Raw genomic sequence first — 27,466 nt, 5'->3', positions numbered from 1 at the left:
GGCTCCTGCCCATGGTGACCACGTCACAGACACCAGTGTGGGAGGGGGCGGGCAGCTGTCATAGCAGAAGCCAGCAAGGAGGAGCTGGTCTGAGCAGCCTGCCTCCCTGGGGCCCGAGAGGAGCTGAAAAGGGCTCCAGCCCTGGGTGGACACACCTCCCATGAGGGAGGGACAGTGAACTAGCCAGGGTGCCCCCTAGCTGGCTCACCTGCTGCTAGGACCACTTGCTCACTCACTGGGGCCATTCCCACTGATTTCTGCCCGCTAGGCACAGAGAATCCAGTCATGCATTCTTTTGTCCAGAAGATACTTCTTGAGCACCTACTGTGTGCCAGCCCTGTTGTAGGCACTGCCCTGTCTCCTTGTACTGGCGAGATGGAATCAGGCAATAAAGAGAATTTCAAGGTGATGTCAGGGAGTAGAAGAGCTAGTCATGAACGTGTACCTGGCATTTCCTGGACATGGGGCATTGTTCTCAGCACTTCACATGTATTTACTCATCCTTATAACAGCAGGTAGAGATGAGGAAACTGAGATCCCCATTTTAGAGATGAGGAAACTGAGGTCGAGATCAGTGACTTTCCAAGGTCACACAGCTTGTGGTTGGTGGAGCCGAGATTCTAACCCAGCATCCAGGTCCTTGCTTTTGGTTACCATGATGTGACACTTCAGAGAGGAACAGAGCATGATCGGGGTGGGGGGCTGTCAAAATGTACACCCTACATCCTCCCCTGATCCCCCATCCAGACAGGTTGGGGTCAGGGCTACTCTCTGCTGGGAGGGACCCATCTGTCCCCAAGCTCTGCTCCTCATTCCAGGTCCAGGGAAGGGCGGAGGGACAGGTGACCTGGGGGAGGTGCTGCCACCCTCCATAGCTGGTCGTGCCCACTCTCCCCAGTGAGATGACAGATAGCCTGCTGGAGGACCTCATCGCCGCCCACCTGGTGCTGCCCAACCGTGTGACTGTGCCCGTGAAGAAGGGGCTGGACGTAACCAACCTGCGCTTCCCTCTGCCCTGTGTGAGTACCCACACTGGCTGCAGAGCACCAGGCCCAGAGCTGAAGGACAGACGGGCCAGGCAGAGGGGTATATCCTCAGATGGTAATGCTTATTTCTGCCCTGTGAGGGCCCGGCATCCCATTTTGTGGGGCCAAGACTGAGTCTCAGGAAGGTTGAATGACTTGCCCAAAGCTACCTGTCTTGGAAGGGAAAAGCCCAGGGAGCATTTCTTCCTGGACCTTGGTCCCCCACAGGGCTTGTGCTAGGGTCTGTGGGTAGCCTCATTCACCCCCAGAAAACTCCAGAGCCTGCCACCTTCCCTTAAGGGACAGGAGGCTCCCACGCCATCCTTTGGTGATGCCAAGGACTCTCACATCTGCTGGGAAGGAGCCAGGATATGGGGCTTCCTTGGGTGCCCACCCCCTTGCCCCTGCCCATCCTGGGCCCAGCTCAGGAGGCCCCCGGGGACAGCCACGTGGCCTCCCTGCAGAAGGTGCCCTGGCTGTGGGTCAGGGAGTCAGGGCCTCAGGAGAAGGGGAGGTGCCTGTTTCTACCATCAGTGCCAGGTGGGAGGCATCAGCCCCCTCAGGTCACGCAGGGGGACGCGTGGTCCTTACCCCACCCTGCAGGTTTAGCAGCCTCAGCATAACAACACAGCACCGTCACCTACATCAAAACTAGTGTGAACATTCTGTCCTTAGGGCACATCCCACTGGACATGTACATCAAGTTGCTACAATCTAAACTCACTTGGTTCCTCTCTGTGTTGGTGACAATTGGCCGTGAATGTTTCATTGATTTGTTTCCTTCCATTCCCTATTTCTAGAGGTTTTTTTTCTTTTTTTAAAATCTTAATGCCCTTTTACAATCATGTGAAATATCTGCACTCTTCTAAAGTCCAGTATGAAAAACTATTTTAAGGAGCTTGGCTTCTACCACCTACTTCTTGCCTCCCCTGTAAGTAAAGGTTTATCCTTCTATTACTTTCCATTATTTGTTTTCTAATATGAGCATATACATTTGTACGGTTGTGTGTGCGTATCTGACTGCAGGCACAGTCTCTCTTTCTAGGATGGGTGGCAGCAGGCTATAGCTTTCTTCACCTTGCTGTTATCACACATGTGTTGTGAGAGTTACCCCATGGCATTGTGGTACACCGTACTCCACCATGTGAATGTACTGTATCTATTCAACCAGTCTCTACTGACGGGTGGCTGAATTGTGTCTGGCCTCTGTGATTTCAAACAGTGCTGTCATGAGGAGCCTTGTACATGTCTTTTCATATTTTTGCCAGTAGGTCCTTAAGGATAGATTTCTGGAATTGGGATTGCTGAGTTAAAGGGCAAACACATATGTTCAGTTTACTTCAGTCACTCACTTGCGTCCGACTCTGTGACCCCATGGACTGAAGCATGCCAGGCCTCCCTGTCCATCACCAACTCCTGGAGTCCACCCAAACCCATGTCCATTGTGTCAGTGATGCCATCCAACCATCTCATCTTCTGTCGTCCCCTTCTCCTCCTGCCCTCAATCTTTCCCAGCAGCAGGGTCTTTTCCAATGAGTCAGCTCTCTGCATCAGGTGGCCAAAGTATTGGAGTTTCAGCTTCAACATCAGTCCCTCCAATGAACACCCAGACTGATCTCCTTTAGGATGGACTGGTTGGATCTCCTTGCAGTCCAAGGGACTCTCAGGAGTCTTCTCCAACACCACAGTTCAAAAGCATCAATTCTTCTGCACTCAGCTGTCTTTATAGTCCAACTCTCACATCCATACATGATCACTGGAAAAACCATAGCCTTGACTAGATGGACCTTTGTTGGCCAGGTAATGTCTCTGCTTTTTAATATGCTGTCTAGGTTGGTCATAACTTTCCTTCCAAGGAGCAAGCATCTTTTAATTTCATGGCTGCAATCACCATCAGCAGTTGGAGTCCAGAAAAATAGTCTGACACTGTTTCCACTGTTTCCCCATCTGTTTGCCATGAAGTTAGTTTTCTGAATGTTGATCTTAGTTTTCTGAATGTTGAGCTTTAAGCCAACTTTTTCACTCTCCTCTTTTACTTTCATCAAGAGGCTCTTTAGTTCTTCTTCACTTTCTGCCATAAGGGTGGTGTCATCTGCATATCTGAGGTTATTGATATTTCTCCCGGCAATCTTGATTCCAGCTTGTGCTTCTTCCAGCCCAGCGTTTCTCATGATGTACTCTGCATAGAAGTTAAATAAGCAGGGTGACAATATACAGCCTTGACGTACTCCTTTTCCTATTTGGAACCAGTCTGTTGTTCCATGTCCAGTTCTGACTGTTGCTTCCTGACCTGCATACAGATTTCTCAAGAGGCAGGTCAGGTGGTCTGGTATTCCCATCTCTTGAAGAATTTTCCACAGTTTATTGTGATCCACACAGTCAAAGGCTTTGGCATAGTCAATAAAGCAGAAATAGATGTTTTTCTGGAACTCTCTTGCTTTTTCCATGATCCAGAGGATGTTGGCAATTTGATCTCTGGTTCCTCTGCCTTTTCTAAAACCAGCTTGAACACCTGGAAGTTCACGGTTCACGTATTAATGAAGCCTGGCTTGGAGAATTTTGAGCATTACTTTACTAGCATGTGAGATGAGTGCAATTGTGCAGTAGTTTGAGCATTCTTTGGCATTGCCTTTCTTTGGGATTGGAATGAAAACTGACCGTTTCCAGTCCTGTGGCCACTGCTGAGTTTTCCAAATTTTCTGGCATATTGAGTGTAGCACTTTCACAGCATCATCTTTTAGGATTTGGAATAGCTCAACTGGAATTCCATCACCTCCACTAGCTTTGTTCATAGTGATCCTTCCTAAGGCCCACCTGACTTCACATTCTAGGCTGTCCAGCTCTAGGTGAGCATGAGTGATCACACCTTTGTGATTATATGGGTCGTGAAGATATTTTTTGTACAGTTCTTCTGTGTATTCTTGCCACCTCTTCTTAATATCTTCTGCTTCTGTTAGGTCCATACCATTTCTGTCCTTTATCGAGCCCATCTTTGCATGAAATGTTCCCTTGGTATCTCTAATTTTCTTGAAGAGATCTCTAGTCTTTGCCATTCTATTGTTTTCCTCTATTTCTTTGCATTGATCGATGAGGAAGGCTTTCTTATCTCTCCTTGCTATTCTTTGGAACTCTGCATTCAAATGGTATATCTTTTCTTTTCTCCTTTGCCTTTTGCCTCTCTTCTTTTCACAGCTATTTGTAAGGCCTCCTCAGGCAGCCATTTTGCTTTTTTTGCATTTCTTTTTCTTGGGGATGGTCTTGCTTCCTGTCTCCTGTACAATGTCACGAACCTCCATCCATAGTTCATCAGGCACTCTATCAGATCTAGTCCCTTAAATCTATTTCTCACTTCCACTGTATAATCATAAGGGATTTGATTTAGGTCATACCTGAATGGTCTAGTGGTTTTCCCTGCTTTCTTCAATTTCAATTTAAATTTGGCAATAAGGAGTTCATGATCTGAGCCACAGTCCACTCCGAGTCTTGTTTTTGCTGACTGTATAGAGCTTCTCCATCTTTGGCTGCAAAGAATATAATCAATCTGATTTCAGTGTTGACCATCTGGTGATGTCCATGTGTAGAGTCTTCTCTTGTGTTGTTGGAAGAGGGTGTTTGCTATGACCAGTGAATTCTCTTGGCACAACTCTATTAGCTTTTGCCCTGCTTCATTCTGTACTCCAAGGCCACATTTGCCTGGTACTCCAGGTGTTTCTGGACTTCCCACTTTTGCATTCCAATCCTCTATAATGAAAAGGACATCTTTTTTGGGTGTTAGTTCTAGAAGGTCTTGTAGGTCTTCATAGAACCGTTCAACTCAGCTTCTTCAGTGTTACTGGTTGGGGCATAGACTTGGATTACCATGATATTGAAAGGTTTGCCTTGGAAACGAACAGAGATTATTCTTCATTTTTGAGATTGCATCCAAGTACTGCTTTTCGGACTCTTTTGATGACCATGATGGCTACTCCATTTCTTCTAAGGGATTCCTGCTCACAATAGTAGATATAATGGTCATCTGAGTTAAATTCACCCATTCCAGTCCATCTTAGTTCGCTGATTCCTAGAATGTCAACATTCACGCTTGCCATCTCCTGTTTGACCACTTCCAATTTGCCTTGATTCATGGACCTAACATTCCAGGTTCCTATGCAATATTGCTCTTTACAGCATCGAACCTTGCTTCTATCACCAGTCCCATCCATTACTGGGTGTTTTTTGTTTTTTTTTTGCTTTGGCTCCATCCCTTCATTCTTTCTGGCGTTATTTCTCCACTGATCTCCAGTAGCATATTGGGCACCTACTGACCTGGGGAGTTCATCTTTCAGTGTCCTATCTTTTTGCCTTTTCATACTGTTCATGGGGTTCTCGAGGCAAGAATACTGCATGGTTTGCCATTCCCTTCTCCAGTGGACCACAGTCTGTCAGACCTCTCCACCATGACCCGTCTGTCTTGGGTGGCCCCACACGGCATGGCTTATTTTCACTGAGTTAGACAAGGCTGTGGTCCATGTGATCAGATTGGCTAGTTGTTTGTGATTGTGGTTTCAGTTTGTCTGCCCTCTGATTCCCTCTCTCAGCGCCTACCGTCTTATGTATTTACTATTTAAAAAAAACAGTGCTAGGCAGGAGGCCTCCTGGTCCCCTTAAGTGTTTCTCCTAATTCTTGTGCTCTGTTCTGGCTTAAGGTGTAGCTCAGAGTGTTGGGAGTGAGGTGACTAAGTGCTGAGGCCTTGATGAGCCCAGGGACCTACTGTGAGCCTCATGCAGTGCCCACAGGGGCATGTACATCTGGGTGTTGGGAAGAAATGATACTGGATCTGTCTGCATGTGAGTTAGAGACAGGGATGGAACACGGGAGGAAACCGGCTCATGGGAGGAAACTGGCTCAGGCAGCATGGCGGTTGGCACGGGGGAGGAAATGGCTGCAGTTGAACAGGCCATTCACGGGGCAGGCTGGAGGGCGGGAATGTGTGTGGGCATCTTGATGCAGTGGGCTGAGCCCTGGGTCCTGCCCGCACTTGCTCTGTGGCCCTGTGGCTTCTGTCTCCAGTTGTGGAAGGGGTGAGATGGGGCTGCAGTGATAGCTGATGGCTTTGGCTCTGAAGTTGGGGACTTTGAGGTTCCTTGAAACAGCTGTGAGCCTCAGATTGGGGCATTTTGCAGGGAGTGATCAGAGTCCACTTGCTGGAGGCTGAAAAGCTGGCCCAGAAGGACAGCTTCCTGGGAATCCGAGGCAAGTCAGACCCCTACGCCAAGGTGAACATCGGCCTGCAGCACTTCCGGAGCAGGACCATCTATAAGAACCTGTCCCCCACCTGGAATGAGGTGTTTGAGGTGAGGGGCTCCTTAGTGGCTCCCAGGTGCTCTCCAGAGCTCCACTCTGGGCAGTACTGGCCCAAACAAGATGGGGTTCTGCCTTCATGGTCTTCACATACCCATGGGGTAGCACTGTGCCAGAGGCATGGCGTTGGGGACAGGCAGACCTACTTCTCAGATCCACTAGGCTTCTGGAGGTGGCCGCTCCCAGTGGAGTAGTTTATTGACTGATTCCTCCCTCTTTTCCTGACCAGAGGCAGCTTCATTGGAAGTTTCCAATTCACAGAACCTCAGGGGCAGTCCTGCCCCCTCTCAGAACCAGATGCCAGTAGCCTTAAGTTCTCCCTTAAGTTCAACCACAGTCCCTATTGTGGGTAGGGCAGGCCCACAGCCAGGTTGAGGGTCACAGCTTGGAAGCTGCAAGCCCCTGGCAGAAAACAGAGCAGCCACCCATCCGAGCCCCAACCCTGCCACGGTCTTACACAAGCTGCCTCTGAATCTCTGCATCCCACAGGAGAGGGCATCACTCCCTTCTTCCAGTAAGGTTCTCCCGGAACCAAGAAAGGCAGGAACCTACTTAGGGCTCCGAGCTTCCAGGAGGCAGGGCTGGAACTTGGCTCCCCTGAGGTCATGCTTGATGTCTGTTTCATCAGCTATTGGGGCCTGCAGGTCAAGTCACCTCTTTCCTCCCAGTTCATAGTGTATGAAGTCCCTGGGCAGGACCTGGAAGTGGACCTGTATGATGAGGATCCTGACAAGGACGACTTCTTGGGCAGGTGAGGAGGGCCAAGCTGGGCCTGGGGGTGCAGGGCTCTAGCCCTTGGGGTCATAGGTACTCCCACTTCCACCATTCAGGACTTGCAACTCCCACCACACTCTGACATGGTAACTGTGCCAGGCAGCCAGTACTGCCATTCCATACCGCTGCCATGGACCTCCTCCCCATGTCCCCTGGGTGTCTAGCCCTGAGTGCTAGCCCTCTGGAGGCATGGAGGGGGTCCTGAGGTTTGTGCACCATGGGCTCTGCTTTCTGTGCTCTTCATAATGTACCCAGAGTACCATCTGGAGCAGTGGGCAGGGCTAAGGCTAGCATGCATAGCCTGGCCCCAGCACCCAAGAAACATGTGCTCACTCTGTGGTGGAACAGAGCCTCTGTGCTCTCAGGATTGAAAGGGCTAGGGTGGGGCCATCAAAACCCCAAAATTACACTGGTCCAGCCATCCCAATTTCAGGAATCTCCTATAAAAAGCATTAGACCTCAATCATTTATTGCAGAACTATCTATGGTGGCAAAACAAAAAACCTGGAAGCATGACCAGACTCAGAGGACACTGGTTGAATATTTGAATAAATTTATCATTGCTAAACTACAGAATACCCTACAGCTTTTAAAAACGATGAGTAGGATCTATGTATGTTGACCATGAGGATATTCAGTATGGCTAAGGAAGTGGGGGAAGCAGTCGACATTTTTCTAGGGAGGATGTGTGTGTGTTCACATGTGCTGGTGTGGAAGCGACACCACTACTCATCTCAGAGGCTGAGATTAGGAGGCAGCAGAACAGTTTTACCCAGATCTCCATACTCCTAAGTTGTTTAGCTTGTTTCCATGTACATGTGATTTTAAAATGTAGAAACAAAATGGGACAGGCACAACCTAACAGGCTAAGAAATAGCTTACCACCAGATGTGACTTACCATTTTAAATTTCCATCTTAAAGGAGTTGTGACTTTTGTAACGTTACAGATTAGAAGTGCATCTGTGGTTCATGTTTTATGTAACTGATTTCAAGTGTGTTTTGAGGCCCAGCACATTTCTAACAGTTAACATGGAATTACATCCCAGCTGGGCTTTGTCAGGGTAGGTGGGAGGCACACGGTGAATGTGTTACCTTCTTTCACACACATGCCAACGATACTTAGCCCCTGGAGGGCATCTGAGGCAGTTTTGGAAGTGGAAGGGCCTGTTGGGTTGTTACAGTGACTGTGGGAGGTGGTGCCACTGGCATTTAGAGAACACAGGACAGAGAAGCTAAATCCCTGCAATGCATGGGCAGTTTCGTACAATGAAGACTCATCCCAGCCAAAATGCCAGTAGCACCCTCACTGAGCATCCAGAGCCAGTGTGTCCAGCAGCGTTAGCTTATTCCCCTCCGGGGGTCAGAGCTGCTTGCCTGCTTGGGCAGCATGCCCAATGGGAGCAGCCCCAGTGGCTAGACAGTTCTTCCTTAGCTTGAGCTCAAAGTGGTCTTCCATTCATTCTTGGGATGAATAAGGTCCTGTCTTGAGGTCCACTCAGATACTTGAAAACGTTTCAGAGTGGGCCTCCATGCCTGCTGCTGCCCCTGGGCTGAACTGACCTTCACTCCCTGTGTATTCCAGCCTGCAGATCTGCCTCGGGGATGTCATGACCAACAGAGTGGTGGATGAGGTAGAGTTGGCACCTGCAACCCCTCCTTGTGGACAGCATTGCTTCCACCCCAAACTGTAGTACTGGCCTTCCATAACCACCTCTCCTAGCCCAGAGCCCACCCTGTCTGCTCTGGTTCACCTCTTCCCTGAAGCCCCTATCAGGGCCCTATGGAGTCTCACTGGCCCTGTCCCCAAGCTCCCCTCCCCATCCCCCTGCAGTGGTTTGCGCTGAACAACACAACGAGCGGGCGGCTGCACCTGCGGCTGGAATGGCTTTCACTGATCACAGAGCCGGACGCTGTGACTGAGGTGACTGCAGGGTGTCAGGCTTCTGGGCAGAAAGGTGGAGGCGGGCACTTGTGAGTGGTGTGTGGGGAGGAGGGAGAAGGAGGGAGCTGAAGCCGCAGATCTTGCTCAGGGTCCTCCGGCCAGCCCCACCTTCTGGAGAGCGTGTCCCTCAGCCCTCATCTCCACACAGGGTGGATGGGATCCTTAAAAGGTCTGTTAGTGCCTGTCAGCCCAGTTCATAGGAAGTCCACCAGTTCTGACTTGAGTCTGTCATGCTGCAGTTGTATTTTCAACAAAGAGCTAGGTTGTGAGGGAAGGGATGGCCAGTCTGGAGCCATGAAGAGGGCTCTCCTAAACTGGCCTGTCCCCTGCTTGTAGTGAGGGTCTGTGTCTGCTCGTAGGACCATGGGAGCTTTTCCACTGCCATCCTCGTGGTCTTCTTGGAGAGCGCCTGCAACCTGCCGGTGAGTGGTGACATGGCTAGAGCGTCACACACACCCTGCCTTGTGCCCGTCACTCTCAAATGTCCACATGTTGCTCATTCACCCTATTCTTCTCGTGTTGCAGAGAAGCCCTTTTGAGTACCTAAATGGTGAATATCAAGCCAAAAAGCTGTCCAGATTTGCCAGGGTAAGTGTGTGTGTGAAAGGAAGTGACAGCTCCTTTCCCCGAGTAAACACAGCTTCCAGTCTGCTGTGTACACAGCCTGGGGATGATGACTCAGTGGGGATCACTGAGTCTGCAGTGAGCTGAGCACGGGGCTCCTCCCACATCTGTTATGCCTGAGTCCCATGGTGGCTATGTGTCCATTTTTATTGCCATTTAAAAATAGGATCCAGGAAGCTAAGTGCCTGGGTCACACAGCTCAGGGGAAGCCAGAGCTCAGCTCCACCCTGTCTGTCTCCACAGCTCTAAGGAACAAGCACCTGTGTCCAGCCATGCCTCCTGTCTTTAACCTGGAAGCTCCCCACAGGGTCAGCCCAGCCCAGGTGCTGGCACAGTGATGACAGCCCAGGCCCCTGGGAGCACCAAGGAGGCCTTCTCTCAAAGGGAGGCAGCTTGGGTGGCCTCAGGTCCCATCGATGCTCCTGAGGGTTGAGGGGCAGGGTCTCAAGTTGGCACTGTGGGTGCTATCTCTATTTTGCGGATTTGTCCCCTCACAGAATAAAGTCAGCAGAGACCCTTCTTCCTACGTCAGGCTCTCTGTAGGCAAGAAGACACACCTGAGCAAGGTAAGATAGCTTGGTGTGCAGCCAAAGACTAAGGAAATGGGGGCCCCAACACTTCAGGGAGAGAAGCAAAAGTGAAGGTAATTAGCTTACACTGAAGTAGGTGCCAGAGCACATTATAGGTGCTTTATATCACTGTGTCTTGAAAATAACCTCACGAAAGAGTTCTATAGTTCAAGAATCTGGGGACCAGAGATCAGTGATTCCAAGAACTAGAAAGCAGAACCAGCGTTCCAGCTGAGGCATGGCTCTCAGCCTACGACATTTCCATCACCCCAGCAGCAGAAGTCCCCTTGCCTTTCCATCACCACCTCCCTGGGGAAGTGAGTTCTAGTGCTGGTGGGATTTCAGCCCCTGTGAGAGTTCCTGGCACACTCTCCTCACCTCTGAGTCTGGCTGCCCTGCCCTGTTGCCTCCCACGAGCTGCAGCATGTGTGGGTCTATCCCTGGGTGGACAGAGTGAGAGCAGAGGGCACTGGTACCCTGCTCCACCCAACCTAACCCTTCAGCGCTCCCTTTCTCTCCTGCCCCCAGACCTGTCCCTGCAGCAAGGACCCTGTGTGGAGCCAGGTGTTCTCCTTCTTCGTGCACAATGTGGCTGCTGAACAGCTGCATCTGAAGGTTTGCATGAAGTTGGGCTCTTGGAACAGAGCTCAGAGGTGTCTAAGCCGCAAGGGGTGGGGGCTTGAGCAGGTTCCCCAGGGAGTCAGGAGAGGATACTGAGGGCCCACATCTCATGAGCAGGTGCCCAAGGTCATTGGGAAGGAGGCTGTGGAAGGACAAACCCTTAAGTCCCATGGCACTCCCTGCCAGAGTCTCCAGTTTTTAAATATTAATAGCACCTAGTGTGGCCTGGGTTGAAATCTACTCAGGACATTAATGATGATGTACTTGGTCCCATCATAGAGCAGCACAGCTCATCAGTCCCTAAAGCCCTGAAGGCCCCAGGCAGCGACAAACTTGCCTCATACAGGTCATGGTTGCCTCTCCCCTGAGTCACTCTCTTGCCCTGACTGAAGGCAGGGACCAAGCCAGGTCTCATTTCCAGTCTTCAGAACAGAACCAGAGGCCAAGAGAAGCACAGAACATAGTTATTGAAGTAAACTCAGTCTTGGCTGGAGCCGAGTAGTGCTGGCGAGGGTGGGGCTTGGTTATCATCTTGTTTTGTGACTGGCCCATTGCCCAGGTGCTTGATGACGACCAAGAGTGTGCTCTAGGAGTGCTGGAGTTCCCCCTGTGCCAGATTCTCCCCCATGCAGACCTTACTCTGGAGCAGCGCTTCCAGCTGGACCACTCAGGCCTGGACAGCCTCATCTCCATGAGGCTGGTGCTTCGGGTAAATCTCTCCCCTTTCCCCCAGGGTGGGCAAGGGGTGGTCTGCCCCAGCACTAAGTATCTGCCCTGTGTTGCGAAGAAGTTCAGAGATGGATTCATATTTTTTAATATCAACTTCAGGATATTGTCAGCCATTTTCTCTTCAAATATTGCCTCTCCCAATCTTTTAATCCCTCCGTCTACATTTCCTTCGATTACATTGGACCTTATCATCTCCATGGCTTAACATGACCTGACCTTCATATTTTCTCTCTATCTCTTGGTGCTACCTTCTAATCGCCTCAGACCTGTTTTCCATACCACTAAATCTTTCTTTGGCTATGCCTAATCTGCCGTTAAACCTATTCATGGTTTTTATTTCAAAGGCTATTTTTTCATTTTTCACTTTATGTTTTCCAAATCTACAATATCTTTTCTTTGTTGTATTTTATTTTCATTTCTAGTCCATCTTTAATCATTTGAAAATACTTAAAATGTATGTCTGCTAATCCTGTTATCTGAAGATCTTGGGAGTTAAATTTTGATGTCTGTTGTGTCTGTTGGTGCTTTTTCACGGTGACTCATTTCTACACTTGGTAACTGGGGTTGCAGACATGTGTTCAGTGTTACCTTTGTGACTTGAAGTGAGGTTGTTCGCTTCCGAGGAAGTTCTGCTTTGGCTGCAGCCAGGCACCTCAGGAACATTATAAACCTGAGTCCATTTTTATATTAATTTTCAAACTTTGGATTTCGTGACTCCACAGGTTGTATAAATATGGATCCAGAATTCATAGGAGACAAACCTATACAGTACCATATTCTCAGGAAATACTTTTATTTCCCACTAGCCATAGTCCAGGCTGAGATATATTTCTTGTCATCAGTCTTTGCTGGTGAGTGAAATGTTTATCCTAGACTACTTTTTCACTAAACATATCCCACCTTCCTAGGTCCTACAATGACCCAAGGCCTCATCTCCAAACCCCTTGGATTCTAAGGTTGATAAATAACCCTGGGAAAGTTAACCTTTTTTCAGTTTTCTTTTTTTTGCCTTTTTTTTTTTTTAAACCTAGGGATTTCCCTTACTTTCTTGTGAATTTGGCTATGCATTTAGAAATATGTTTGTTTCATTTTATTGAGCATTTCTAACAAGAGGTTTTACAGAATATTTTGATCACCATATTGCTGGAAATGGAAATTCCTGGGAAGAGTCTTAATGATTGATGGGAAAAGGAGAAGGAGAAACAATGGCTGAGGTTTGAAACTTCGGGAGCACATGATTGTATCTGGATAGAAAACACTGGATAGAAAGCAATGGTGAATAAGGTGGTGGTTAGAAATTATCACATCCAGAAGGCAGCTGGTGATATACAGGAAGGCTAAGGTAAATGGGTCAGGTCTCCAGCAACCAGAACTAGTATAGAGAAAAGGGAGTCACAACTGAGTCTTCATGACAGTTACTGAGGCAGCAAGAAAGGCATTGAGAAGGTTTGGTCAGAGGGAGCCAGAGGCAGAGAGGTTAAGAAGATAGGTCTGGGAGTAAAAATCCATTGGATTGGGCAGTCAGGAAGGAACAGAGTTTTGAGGAAACTGTTCCTTCCAGAAGAGAAGGAACCATTTCCCAGGGGTGAAGGTGAGAGCAGACGGGGAGAAAGTGCAAGTGGTGTGCCAGTCCATAAACAACCCTGTCATCTGCTTACAGTTCCTGCACTTGGAAGAACGGGAGCTGGGAAGTCCATACACAGGACCTGAAGCCCTAAAGAAAGGCCCTCTGTTCATTAAGAAGGTCACCGCCAACCAAGACCCTAGAGCCCCACCCCAGGGAGAGGGCCTTACAGATCCAGACCCTGCTTCTGAGATCAAGCAAGCCGCCAAGAACACCACTTCTGCCACCATCACTGCCACCAAGCCCATGCTTGAAGAGACGGGCCCAGAGCCCAAAGGCAAGGACAGTGCACCCATGGGGAAGAAGAGTCTGGCCACTATCTACCTGGCTGTGCCAGGCCCCCACTCTCCGGGGCCCATCAAGTCACCCAGACCCATGAAATGCCCTGCCTCCCCATTCGCATGGCCACCCAAAGGGCTGGCTCCCAGCATGTCCTCGCTCAACTCCCTGGCCTCTTCCTGCTTTGACCTGACAGATATCAGCCTCAACATTGAGTATGCACCTCTCTGCTTAATATTTTCTAAAATGACCTGCATGAAAAATACCTCCCTGGATGGAAAAGTAGATATGAACTTACTTTTCTATGCAAGTCCTGGTTTTTCATAAAATGGTTTCATAAGGGGGCATGGTGGGATAGAAAGAACACAGCATGTGGGGAGAGAAAGCACGTGTGGATGTGCCCAAAACTCTGGTGGGGCTCTAGCAATATACCAACTATAAAACAGTGCTGGGCTTTTGTTGGTAAGGTTCCTTACAGCAAAAACATACCTTGGATCCTAAAGAGTTATTTATACTGAGATGATATGGAAAGCCAAGAATGTGGAATTACATAATCAATGGCTGCTATTTATTAAGTGTTGACTCTGGGCTTAGCAACTGGATCTTCACAGTAACCCTAAAAGACAGAACTTACTATTATAAAGGTTGAGTAACTTGCCCAAGGTTCTACAAGAAATCATAGTATAAAGGGAGATGTTGCTAGAGAGTTCTTCCTATGGTACCATGCTCTCCCTACAGTGAAGTAGGATAATTATACATGAATGCGGGATAGGAAGTAATTCCAACTAAAAGGAACCTTACTGAGAACTAATCTGTTAACTGACATGCTTCTTGGGGGTGGGGGGAGAGGCCAGCACCCGTAATGGCAAGAGAAATGACAAGCCCTTTCTTTACAGAGGCGGGGAGCTTGGGCATCGGGGGCTGGGTGAGATTCAGCTCACGGTGCGCTATGTGTGTCTGCGGCGCTGCCTCAGCGTGCTCATCAACGGCTGCAGGTAAAGAGGCGCTAGGACCAGGAGAGATCCCTTGGGAGCATCAGGTGACCAGAAATCAGTGGGGGCACTTGGAGCAATGGCAGGGGCAGGCAGCCCCAAGGTAGACACTTGGAAGGAATGAGGTTCGAATGCTCTAACAGGATCCTCGATGGAGCTGACAGGCTCCAGAATCAAGGGTGTTGCTCAGACACATCTGCTGCAAAGCTGTCTGGGGTGCCCTGGAGCCAGGACATTTTCTCAAGCATCTTCAACTTCCTTTACATGGAAAAGTACTTGGCTCTACCCCAAACTTCATAAAAACACATGTTTTTAAAACCACGCATCTGATGTTTTGTCCTCCAAATTCTGCAGACTTTTGATTTTTTGGTCTAGATTACAGGGCATTTTTATCCCCAAGGCTATCTAAAGCTGTATGGCTAGTACTGCTTTCTCCAAATGAGTACTTTCAGTATTTCAAAATGAGGGGCCTTTTTCTTTAATGTGTTTGAAACCAAATCAGAAACCTGACGCCCTGTACCAGCAGTGGAGCTGATCCCTACGTCCGAGTCTACTTGTTGCCAGAAAGGAGGTGGGCAAGTCGTAAGAAGACCTCAGTGAAGCGGAAGACCCTGGAGCCCCGGTTTGATGAGACGTAAGTGGCCCAGGTGGCCTGCTTAGAGTGTCTCAGCCACGTGAGTATTTGCTGAGTACCTCCTGTGTGCCTGGCAACTGCCAGATGCTGGGAAGGGCTGGGGTTGAACAGGACACCAACACAGTCATGAAGCTTCTACATTTTGTGGGAGAAAAGGACTGCCAGAGAAGTTTAGCAAAAGTTACCCATTTTTCTTGCCTGTGTGGACCAAAGCGTTCCTGATTATGAAATGTTCCACACTCTTTCTCTTTAAACGAATCCCCTTTGGCAGCAAAAAGATTTGAATCTAGTCAGATGTTTGTTTTCAAACATAAATAAACATACCTTGAACCTAAGGACCTAAAATTTCCTCCAAAGTTCCAAGCTCTTTGGCCTGTCTTCACTCCTGTAACAAGCATAGGTGGAACAGATACCCTCCCCCAGTGTGTCCACCCATGTCCTTGGGGACAAAATTAGTAGACAGAGTCTAATCACATTTCTTGCTTTTGATGAGTCTGTGGTGGTAAGTCTTATCTTTAATATTCTTATTCTTGATTTCAAGTTGATCACAAGGTACTTGCTTGTTTTTGCTGTGGGATCCTAAGAGAAGACATTGCTAGCCAGCCTAGGATGAATTACCTAATGATGTTTGTTTCCGCTTATCTTGATCAATAACTACTCATTTTAAAAAGAGTTGTACTGAGTTCTTTTATGGGTCATGTCTAAAGACTAATATGTTCCTTCAAAAGCTATATTTTTAGTTCATTGATATCAAGAAAGAATGTGGGGAGAGAGAATTAATTCGTTCAATATTTATTGAACACTTCTATTAATATTAGGCACCATCCTATATTCTGCAGTCACACAAGTGAAACATATTGCCTTCAAAGGGAGCTCTGACATAAAAGGATGTCAAAATTGCTATGTGGGAACACAGGAGGTTGACTTTTGTGACAAACCTAATCTGTTAGTAATTCTCTCTCAAAATTTTAACAGCAAGATATGCCTGGATTATCTACAAGGCAGACTTGGCAACCTTGATCTTAAATGTAAACCTAGAAGTAAAGAGTTCAGAGGTCTCTTGTTGAGTACATGATTGACACCATATACATTATAATTAAAATATCTAAAGTTAAAGATAAGAGAATCTTAAAAACAGCGAGAGAAAAACAAGTAATTACGTTATAAGGGAGCCCACCCCCCCCCGACCCCAGCCCCCAACATAAGACTATCAGCAGAAACTTTGCAGGCCAGAATGGAGTGGCACAAAATATTCAAAGTGCTGAAAGAAAAATGCTTCCAACCAAAAACACTCTACTGGGGAGACTTATCATTCAGAATTGAAGGAGGCTGCTTTAGTACCCTACTTTCATCAAAGGATAGATCATCTGATAAATTCAATAAGGAAACATTAGCTGTATATGACTTGCTAGACCAGATGAACTGGTCTAATACATAGAAGAGTCCATCCAGAAGCCGCAGAATACACAGTCTCAAGTGCACACAGAACATTCTCCAGGATACATTATATACTAGGCTGCCACAAACAAGTGTTAAATTTAAGAAGACTAAAATCACGTTAAGAAATCAAGACAAATAAGATATGTTCAAAGAAAATGGAAATTTAACATAACATAATTTATGGGATGTAGCAAAAACAGTTCTAAAAGGAAACTTCATAACAGTAAATGCATATATCATAAACAAGAAAAATCTCAAACCACCTAACCTTACATCTCAAGGAACAAGAAGAAGAATAAACAAAGTCTGAAGTTAACACAAGAAAGGAAATAAACTTCAGAGTGGAAATAGAGACTAAAAAAACAGTAGAAAAAAAAAAAAAATCAATGAAACTTAGAGCTTTGAAAAGAAAATCAAAATTGATAAATCTTTAGCTAGACTCACCAAGGGAAAAAAAAAGAGGACAAAAAAGAGGAAACAGAAGCTGTAAAATTGATACCACAGAAATACAAAGGATCATAAGAGACTATGAATAGTTATATATCAAACAAATTAGATAACCTAGAAGGAAAAGATAAATTCCTAGAAAGAAAACTTACCAAGAGTGAATAATGAAGAAACAGAAAATGTAAACAGACTGCTAACTAGGAAGAAGTTTAAATCAGTAGTCAAAAATCACCCAACAAACAGGTCCAGGGACCACACAGCTTCACTAGTGAACTCTACCAAATATTCGAAGAATTAATACTATTCCTTCCCAAACTCTTCCAAAATATAGATGAGGAAACACTTGCAGACCCACTTTACAAGACCAGTACTCTCACCAGGTTTATTCAACACAGTATTGGAAAGTCTAGCCATAGCAATCAGACAAGAAGAAGAAAAAAAAGAAAACCGTCACTGTTTGAAGATGACATGGTGCTTTATAAAGAAAATCCTAAAGATGCCACCAGAAATCTATTATAATGAATTCAGTAAAACTGCAGGATACAAACCTAATAAACAGAAATCCACTGCATTTCTATACACTAACAACAAAGTATCAGAGAAATTAAAACCATTTACAACTGCACCAAAAAGAATAAAATATCTAGGAGTAAATCTAATCAAGGAGGTAAGAGACCCTGTACTCTGAAAACTAAGACACTGATGGAAGAAATCAAAGACAACACAAACAAATGGAAAGATACATTATGCTTATGAATTGGAAGAATAATGTTAAAATGTCCATACTATACAAAGCAATCTATAGATTCAATGCAATCAAACTTCTAATGGCATTTTTCACAGAAATAGAAAATCCTAAAATTTGCATAGAACCACAAAAGAGTCAAAGCAATTTTGAGAAAGGTGAACAAAGCTGGAGGCATCATACTCCCTGATGTCTTCAGGCATCAAACTATATTACAAAGTTATAATAATCAAAACAGTATGGTACTGGCATAAAGAGACATCAATGGTACAGAATAGAGAGCCCAGAAATAAACCCACACATATATGGCCAATTAACTTATGACAAAGGAGACAAGAATGTATAATAGGGGAAGCACAGTCTCTTCAGCAAGTAGTGTTGGGAAAACTGGACAGCCACATGCAAATGAATAAAATTCAACCACTATCCTACACTGTACACAAAAATTAACTCAAATGGACTACAGACTTGAATGTAAGAGCTGAAACTATGAAACTCTTAGAAGAAAACTTAGGTGAGTTAAACTCACTGACATCAGTCTTGGTGATGATTTTTTGGATTAGACACCAAAACCAAAGGCAACTAAAGCAAAACTAAACAAGTGAGGCAACTTGAGACCACATTAAAATGCTTCTACACAGCAAAGGAAACCAACAAAATAAAAAGACAACCTACCAAATCGGAAAAAATCTTGTAGATCATATATGGTAAGCAGTTAATATCCAAAATCTATATTAAAACTCACAGAACTCTACAGCAAAAAAAAATCTGATTAAAAAATGAGCCAAGGCTCTGAATAGACATTTTTCTGAAGAAGAAATATGGATGGTTAGTAGGTACATGAAAAGATACTCAACATCATTAGTCATTAGGGAAATGCAAATCAAAACCACAATGAGATATCACCTCATATCTGTGAAAATGGTTATTATAAAAAATAACAAGTGTTGGTAAGGATATGGAGAAAAGGGAACCCTTGGGCACTGTTGGTGGGAATGTAAATTGGGGCAGCTATGGAAAACAGTATGGAGGGTCCTCAAAAAAAATTAAAAAAATAGTACTACCATACTTCCAGGCAATTCTACTTCTGTGTATTTATTAAAACAACGGTAATTCAAAATGATATATGCACACCTGTATTCACTGTGGCATTACTTACAATAGCCAAGACATGGAAACAACCTGCTACTGCTAAGTCACTTCAGTCGTGTCCGACTCTGTGCGACCTCATAGACGGCAGCCCACCAGGCTTCCCTGTCCCTGGGATTCTCCAGGCAAGAACACTGGAGTGGGTTGCCATTTCCTTCTCCAATGCATGAAAGTGAAAAGTGAAAGTGAAGTCGCTCAGTCATGTCTGACTCTTCACGACTCCATAAAAAAAGAAGTCTTGCCATTTTCAACATGGATAGACCTTGAGGGCATTCTACTAAGTTAAATAAGTTAGAAAAAGATAATTACTTATGATCTCACTTATATGTGGAACCTAAAAATACCAAAAAACCAACCAAACAAAAAAACCCAAGCTCAGAGATATAGAGATTGGTGGTTGCCAGAGGTGGGGATTAGGGTGTGTGTGAAATAGGTGACAGGGGTCAATAGGTACTAATTTCCAGCTATTAAGTGAGTAATTCATGGGGATATAATGTATAGCATGGTGACTATAGTTAATAATACTGTATTACATATTTGAAAGTAGCGAGGAGAATGGATCTTAAAAGTTCTCATCACAAGAAAAAAAATTTTTTGTAACTATATGTAGTGATAGATGTTACTTAGACTGATCATTTTATAACATACAAATCACATCATTATTAGACACATAAAACTAATAATGCTATGTCATTTATATCTCAATTTAAAAAATTAAGAGATATTATAGGATTATATTAAATCATGCATGTCAAACTTCTGAAAAGTGTAAAGCACTATTGAATTTAAAGAATCTTCACTCAATTTAAAAAAATTTAAAGATTTTTTTTTTTTTTAAATCCTGAAGGAGTCCAGAGGCCTCTTGTGAGTATGTGACAAAGCTTGTATACTAAGATTCCTCTGCCTTACTCCACAGGCACAAGTGGGAAAAGGACACTTTTTTCCATGCAATTTCAGCAAAACTAATTATTCAGCATCCTAGCCCTTAGTTGGTCAGAAAAAACAAAAAGGGATTGAGGTGGTACTATGAGCAGGCAGAGTTCAGAGAGAGAAGGGACAGCTGAACAGAGTGACAACCAGAGTAGAGTCAGAGAAAGAAAGAAGCAACCCCAAAGCACAGTAGTCCAAAGAAGTTCTCAAGAGGGGTAAATGGCCTCTTGACACTTCCAGGTTTTGTAACAGGTCAGTGATTATCTATGATAATGATGCAGCAAGTAATTGCTGTAACCTAATACTGCTCTAGATTCTTTATAGTATCTAGAACAGTAGACAGTCTGTATCTTCTGTTTTAAAGGTAGGAAAATGGATGAAACACTAGAGATTTTCAATGAAAATAATTAAAATATATAAATCTCATTTCTGACTTTCTGCTCCTTACAGATTTGAATTTTTTGTTTCCATGGATGAAGTACAGAAGAGGTCACTAGATGTCGCAGTGAAAAACAGTAGACCACTTGGTTCACACAGAAGGAAGGAACTGGGAAAGGTAAGTACAAAAGGGGATCTTGGTACTCTTTCCCTCCTGGTGGCTACCTGGAGTTCACAGGTGGAACACATCCTTGCTGAAATTTTGATGCGATCATCAGTTTGTTATCAGAACTGACTTTAAGGAAGATACAGCCTCACTGGGAGGTTTTTTGTTTTGTGCCTTTTAAAAAATACTCTTAAAACTAAAGTATATAAATTAATAAACCCTATTTTAAGAAACTCAAGAACATCCAAGTTCATCACTACAAAAGTATTTGAACCTCTACTATGATATTAAGTATTGTTTTCACAAGTACAGCATTGTGTGAAGCTTGGATCTTCTCATTATGTCAAGACTTTTGTGGTGAATGTTATTTTAACTTAAAGTTAGAAGTAAAGGAAATATAATCCTCAGGAAGGAGAGACAAAAAAGAATGGTATTTGTATACTCTGTAGTTGTTGTATTTTAAACATTATCTTATGCTCATTCTTTAAAGCCCACTCTGTGAAGTAGGTGATGATATTCCCATTTTTATTGTTGAGAAAACTATAGTGTCTTGCTTAAAATTCTGGATCAGTTTGTAAGTAAAGGCAAGCTGTTTTCTCTAAAACATTCGTTAAGTAAATTCCTGAGGTACAACTGCAAATAGCAGTTCACCTTTTCCTAGGACACTGAGGTTGGTGTCAGTACTATCCTTCTGGAGAGGTTCTATATATTCAAAGTCAAAGGAAAAAGAACTATTGCTCAAAACTCAAGGAGGCCTTTTTTAGGATCAGTTTCATTTATCCCAATATGTTTCCATTTAATGCAGTTTTGAGGACAAGAACTGATAATTTGTGCTTGTTTAGGTACTGATTGACTTATCAAAAGAAGATCTGATTAAGGGCTTCTCACAGTGGTAAGTGAGTGGTTTCATTTTATCACATTAAATCTGCTACTCAATTTATTTCAGGTGGTTGCCTATATTCTCTTTTCAAAGTTCTTCCCTCTTATCAAGGAGGGGGACATTATCACTTTTACTTAAGGCTTTAATGCTTACAGACTTCACTTATCTAAAGAACTTATCTGTAAGCTTATCTGTAAGCTCTAGTCTTAACCCTGGCTGGTCAACTTACAGAGATGAGTTCTGCTGGTCCCATAGGCCCAAGTAGGACAGACTAGGCCACTTGTCCTGATATTGCTACACCACACTCGCCAATACTAACACAAGTCCAAATCCAACTGTCTTACAGGTATGAGCTGACTCCAGATGGACAGCCTAGAAGTTGATGATGAACAACATCTTTATTTTTTAAATATGTACATATGTATATTTTATAATTTAAATCACAATAGCAATTTGAAAATACACATATGTGTGGGTGTATATATATACACATACATATGTGTATATATACACATACACACATTCTTGTGTGCAGTATAACTGCATGACTGGATAGTATTATGCAGTGGTAAACACATGTAAAAGCAAGAACTACTCTTTCTTGGTTGGGTTTAATTGTTTAAATCCAAAAAGAAGTGGGGTATTTGTGCCTAACAAATGATCAGAACCTCAGTGGTGAATTTTCACTGACTTAGGACATGCATGAATGTCTACACCAAGTGTCCTGTCTTAGACACAGAAGATGAGGGAGGTCCATTTGTGGAGCAGCTGTCAGTACTCCTGGGCAGGGACTGACGCAGGGAGGAAGGTTTTTTTATGGGACTAAAAAGTGACCCACCCAAAAGTTCTGAGAGCTAACTCTACCTAAGCTCTACTGGCTGCCACCTTTGGTACTTCTCTGGAGGTTTGCTCCTGTATCTACTGTGAAACTAAAACATACTTTCCTGATGACAACCATGTTAGTGATATACCTATATACCTTGAGTTAAGTACTTCAGTGTGGGATAGCCTGGAATCAAACTCCAGCATGTGGCATTATTTCTATTAAGAAAATGCAAACAGAGTTTCAAGCCCAGGCCTGTCTGCACTCCCATAGCAGAGCACTAGAGACTGGAGTGCCAGCGAGAACAGGGGCTTTCTGTATCTCTCTTAGATAGGTTTGGGAATTCTGTTCCACTTTTCTGAGGGCTGATTCACCTACACAACATTAAAAACCAATTATGTAAACTGTATATTTAAACAAGTGCCTCTTTTGCATTTCAGACTTTATAAAACCAAATATTCTTGTCATTTCTCGTGTTCCTAGAGCTGCTGTCAAGTCTTCTTGTCACCTGTCCGCTCAGGCAGCACCCCTGCCCTTGCTTCCTCTCCCACCACTGCTCTCACTGCCGCTTTTCTAAAGAATGGTAACATCTTAAAACAAAGTTTCTGTCAGGTTACTCTCACTTATAAATGATCTCTTTCCTGTTTTCTACAAAATTCAAGCCCACTCCTTGTATTTTAGACTGAAAACAATCAGGTCTCCAGTTTTTGGCTGCCTTATTCATGTGCAGATGCTCTGTTCCAGAACTATCCAAATATATCCTGCTTACTAATCCTACTCACCTCTTAGAGGCCTGTGTCAAACCTAGCTCCTCCATTGAGCCAGTGCACACTGAAAGGACCTCTCCCCCAACCTACAGCATCTACTATCAACATTCTACATTTTTCATTTTAAAAATTCCCTGCCTTTAATTTTAAAAAATGTTTATTAAATATCTACTAAAGTCATATGCTAAGAAACTATCTGTATTGTGTTTGGTATTTGATGCTTCTGTTTACTTTCTAATTAACCTCAAGTTACTTGAATTTTTACCCCCATCATCCAAGACTAAGTACAAGACTTAGTACATCCATGCTAAGTACATGGCAGATGTGTAATAAAATTTGTTTTTGCTGTTTTGAGTGACAAGTTCTCATTATAAAATAGGACAATTGATGCCTGTCCTATCTACCTCACAGCAGCATTGTAATGTTCACTAAACAGACAAGTTCCTTGAAACGATAAAGTACCAGAGGAATAAATGGAATGTATCATATATCATTTCCTGAATATTAGCAACCCTAAAGCAACTACTTGAGCAAAATGGCAGACAACACAGACAAGTGAAAACCTATCCTTCCTCTAGTCCAAACACACAGAAAACCTAATTAAACCATAAATTTTAAGCATGATTTTAAACATGAATGACTAAAAAGTAACACAGGTTAAGTTCCAATGATAGTTCAAAAAGAAAATCTAAAGTAGCATATAGGAACTGAAGAGGGTGTTTTGAAGAGAACCAGAATTTTAGCACACCGGATAAAAGGTAAAGCTACTATGTAAGGGATGTGGAGCCTGGAAAGTTTTGTCCTCACAAAACACCTTGGCTGAGAATGAGGACAAGGAACTGGTTGTCAGCAATGGGTGGAAATAATCAACTACTCTCTCCTATCGGGAACATGGAGTCTGAAGTTACACACAACTGATTTAGTTTGGAAACCTCGAAACTAATGTGAAGATGGGTTTAGAACCTGGAACCATGTCAAGCCCTGACTGGGGCAACCACAAAATTGCCCCTAGGGTTGTGATTCCCATCTAGGACACACGTGGAACCACCACAGCAGATATTCCCACTAAAAGAAAGCTCACAGGCAAAAAAAAAAAAAATTTTTTTTTAGTATGAAGCACATGGGAATACCAAATTGAAAAATGGCCACTGGATGTATTTCAGCAAGAAACAAAATGTAACATAAAGCAGGAATGGCTTGTGGAAAACAACAGAGAGTAAGGTAAACCTAAATAAGTCTTGACTGTTTTAAACAAGGAAGCAAGCAACCTAAAATGTCTGCAAAACTGGGCTAGTACTGACATCTAAGAGCCTTGAAGCTGGTTCAGAGGAATGTTAAAAGTATTCAAGTCCTTATTTAAGAAGCTAAGGAGTTTTGCACCCCACTCCAGTACTCTTGCCTGGAAAATCCCATGGACAGAGGAGCCTGGTAGGCTGCAGTCCATGGGGTCGCTAGGAGTTGGTCATGACTGAGCGACTTCACTTTCACTTTTCACTTTCGTGCATTGGAGAAGGAAATGGCAACCCACTCCAGTGTTCTTGCCTGGAGAATCCCAGGGACGGGGGAGCCTGGTGGGCTGCCGTCTATGGGGTCACACAGAGTCGGACACAACTGAAGCGACTTAGCACTTAGCACTAAGGAGTTTTATATTTTAAAATATAGCTTTGTATGTGGCAGTTACTAGTTACCTTTCAGCTCCAAATCAACCCATCTTGGCCCTGCTTTGATATTAGAAATAACACAGCCTCCTCCCCTCTGCCAGGGGTCTTGATGTTAGGCTTATCAATTGAGGACACTGCAAGGCCCGAGTGGGAAGAAGGGGGTTTTTCTTCCTTTACTGAGGTGCCCTTATCCATGGCAGCTAGCTGACTGTCGTGTGAGGCTGTTCTCTGTTACCTAAGCACCTGCCACAGTTTACTCTTGGCTCATGCCCTTGGGCCCTGCAACCATAAACACAGTCTTCATGGTTCAGCACCATCCAACACCCTCTGGCAAGTTTATTTGCCACAAGTGGGTTGCCTGTTCCTGTGGCAGCCAGACCTCTACTCAGAGGTTTAAATATCAGCCTCGTGGGAAGGCACTCTTAAGTTCGTTTCTTGTTCACTCTCCTTTATTCCTGGGGGTGGTATCTGCTTTCTCAAGTCACTACTGCATACTCCTTAGAGTCCTCTTTTGTTTCCTTTTAGCAGTTAACTACTTTTACTAGTCAGCAATTCTTATTTTAAATGTTTCCTGTTAGGCTACCTGTGCAATGTAGTTTTTGTCTTCTGACCTGACCTTGACTTAAGTGTGTATTAAAATTTTTAAGATAACCAATAATATAGAGTAACAATAGAAAAATCAATAGAGTTGAAATATAAAACTTCCAAATCAGTAGTGAAGAATAAAAATTCAACACTGCTCCAAAAAAATAGGAAAGAAGAAAAAAGTAGCATTGAAAAATATGATTAAAAAAAAAAACAAAAGATAGGCAAAAGACTTCTAAATATACTTGTAATCATAGTAAGTGAAGTGAAAGTCACTCAGTCATGTCCAATTCTTTGTGACCCATGGACTATATGGTCCATGGAATTCTCTAGGCCAGAATACTGGAAGTAGGTAGCCACTCCCTTCTCCAGGGGATCTTCCCAACCTAGGGACTGAACCCAGATCTCCCACATTGCAGGCAGATTCTTTACCAGCTGAGCCACAATCATAGTAAAGGCACTATTAAAACTTATTATGTCAAATTCCGTGAAAATTAAAAATATGCTATTTACAAGAGGTTCTCTCCAAATACACAGAAGTGTTGAAAGTAAAAGGATGAAAATGACAAACCCAAGGGTAGTTTAGACTTCTGTTTATAGTAATGGTACCAAGTGAAAGTTGTTCAGTCATGTCCGACTCTTTGGGACCCCATGGTCTGTAGCCTGCCAGGCTCCTCTGTCCGTGGAATTCTCCAGACCAGATTACGGGGATGGGTATCCATTCCCGTCTCCAGGGATCTTCCCAACCCAGGGATCGAACCCAGGTCTCCGACACTGCAGGCAGATTCTTTACCATCTGGGCCACCAGGGAAGCCCAAGAATACTGGAGTGGGTAGCCTATCCCTTCTCCCATGAATCTTCCCAACCCAGGAATTGAACTGGGGCCTCCTGCTTTGCAGGCGGATTCTTTACCAGCCGAGCTACCAGGGAAGCCCAACATCATGCTTAACGGTGAAGCATTAAAAGATTTCCTTTTGAAATCTGCAACAAGAAAGGGTTGATTCCTATCACCACTTCTACTCAGCCCTATATTGTGGCCTATGTAGTTGGGTAAGGAAAAACAGGTATATCTGACCAAAACTGTTGTTATATGCAGATGATATGATCATAAGTATGAAAATCCAAAATAATCTAAAGATATACTGCTAGAGTTAATCAGAGTTTCCAGCAAGAATGTTGAATACAAAGTAAATATTTAAAAATCAATTATAGTTCTCTATTTCTGAAACAGTTGGAAAGTGAAATTTTAAAAAAACAACTTATAAATGCATAAAGATCAGATACTATGAATGTATCTGGCAATAATCCCTACAGGAAAATTATGAAACTTTATTACAGAATGTTAAAATAAACCTAACCAAGTGGAAAGCTATGCTACAGTAGGAGTTTGAAGATCCAACATTATAGATTCTGATTTTCCCCACTGATCCTATGTTTAATGAAAGTTCAATAAAAATCTCAATATGTAGTGTGTGTGTCTGTGTGTATAATTTAATAATCAGACTCAGTACACATGGAAATACAAAGGGTGGGATACCAAAATTTATTTTAAAGTTAAAATAATGAAGACAGTGGGATACTAGTGAGGGGGAGATAAATGGACCAAAAGAATAGAAGAGAGTCCAGTAACAGACCCATTCACAGATATTCAATATATGACAGAAGTAAACACTACAAGCAGAGGGGAAATAATAGATTTTTCAATAAACAGTGCTGAAACAACTGGGTATCCATGACAGAAAAGGTAATAATCCTTTACTTATACCACATTAAAAAAAAAAAAAACCTCCAGGTATATTAGACTAAGTGTGAAAGGCAAAACTATACAGCTGTAAGATAACACAGAAGAGTAACTTTACAGTTTGTGACTAGAGAAAGATTTCGTAAGACACTAAGAGAACTGACTATAAATCTCTACATCTTTAACTATATTCTCTATATTAAAATTAAGTTCTTCAGTTCATGAAAAGGGTAGCCTATCCCTTCTCCCATGGATCTTCCTAACTCAGGAATTGAACCGGGGCCTCCTGCTTTGCAGGATTCTTGACTGCCGAGGAAAGAATCCTAGAGGAAAATGGAAAGTGGAAACAGAATGGAAGAAGGCATTCACAACATGTGTAAACCATCAAATGGTTCATGTCTAGAATATGTAAATAACTCTTACAAATCAATAGGAAGATAGACTGTCCAACAGAAAAAAACACCAAAACACATATAAGCACTTCAAAAATAAACTACAAACTAAAAAAAACAAAGGAAAAGATGTTTAACTTCATTAGTAATCAGGAAAATAAACATTAAAGTCACATTAAGAGCTCTACATATTATCCTGGCAAAAAA

The 27,466-nt window shown here is 43.8% G+C and overlaps 2 protein-coding genes across 3 annotated transcripts in view; one reads left to right on the top strand and one right to left on the bottom strand.

Moving 5' to 3' along the window:
- The window catches only part of ESYT3 (extended synaptotagmin 3), a 55,732-nt gene extending 32,502 nt beyond the window's left edge, over positions 1-23,230 (top strand). The window contains exons 8-23 of one of the 2 annotated variants that reach the window (XM_027545130.1): positions 899-1,019; positions 6,189-6,359; positions 7,035-7,117; positions 8,724-8,772; positions 8,973-9,062; positions 9,443-9,505; positions 9,609-9,671; positions 10,205-10,273; positions 10,805-10,891; positions 11,457-11,606; positions 13,287-13,744; positions 14,426-14,524; positions 15,024-15,155; positions 20,317-20,422; positions 21,253-21,302; positions 22,597-23,230. In XM_027545130.1, the coding sequence (XP_027400931.1) occupies positions 899-1,019; positions 6,189-6,359; positions 7,035-7,117; positions 8,724-8,772; positions 8,973-9,062; positions 9,443-9,505; positions 9,609-9,671; positions 10,205-10,273; positions 10,805-10,891; positions 11,457-11,606; positions 13,287-13,744; positions 14,426-14,524; positions 15,024-15,155; positions 20,317-20,422; positions 21,253-21,302; position 22,597 (1,792 nt within the window). In that variant the 3' untranslated portion in view covers positions 22,598-23,230. Of the gene's footprint in view, positions 1-898; positions 1,020-6,188; positions 6,360-7,034; positions 7,118-8,723; positions 8,773-8,972; positions 9,063-9,442; positions 9,506-9,608; positions 9,672-10,204; positions 10,274-10,804; positions 10,892-11,456; positions 11,607-13,286; positions 13,745-14,425; positions 14,525-15,023; positions 15,156-20,316; positions 20,423-21,252; positions 21,303-21,636 lie in introns of both variants that reach the window. The other variant, XM_027545119.1, reaches the window with a different exon arrangement.
- Positions 23,231-26,646: 3,416 nt separating this feature from the next.
- Positions 26,647-27,466, bottom strand: part of CEP70 (centrosomal protein 70) — an 86,431-nt gene continuing 85,611 nt past the window's right edge. The window contains exon 17 of the mRNA XM_027545021.1: positions 26,647-27,190. Coding sequence (XP_027400822.1) covers positions 27,127-27,190 — 64 coding nt within the window. The 3' untranslated portion in view covers positions 26,647-27,126. The remainder of the gene's footprint in view (positions 27,191-27,466) is intronic.

This window comes from Bos indicus x Bos taurus, chromosome 1, assembly GCF_003369695.1.
Source record: "Bos indicus x Bos taurus breed Angus x Brahman F1 hybrid chromosome 1, Bos_hybrid_MaternalHap_v2.0, whole genome shotgun sequence".
Classification (NCBI taxonomy): Eukaryota; Metazoa; Chordata; class Mammalia; order Artiodactyla; family Bovidae; genus Bos; species Bos indicus x Bos taurus.
Note: the sequence above shows the minus strand (reverse complement) of the source record. Positions and strands in the feature narration are given on the sequence as shown.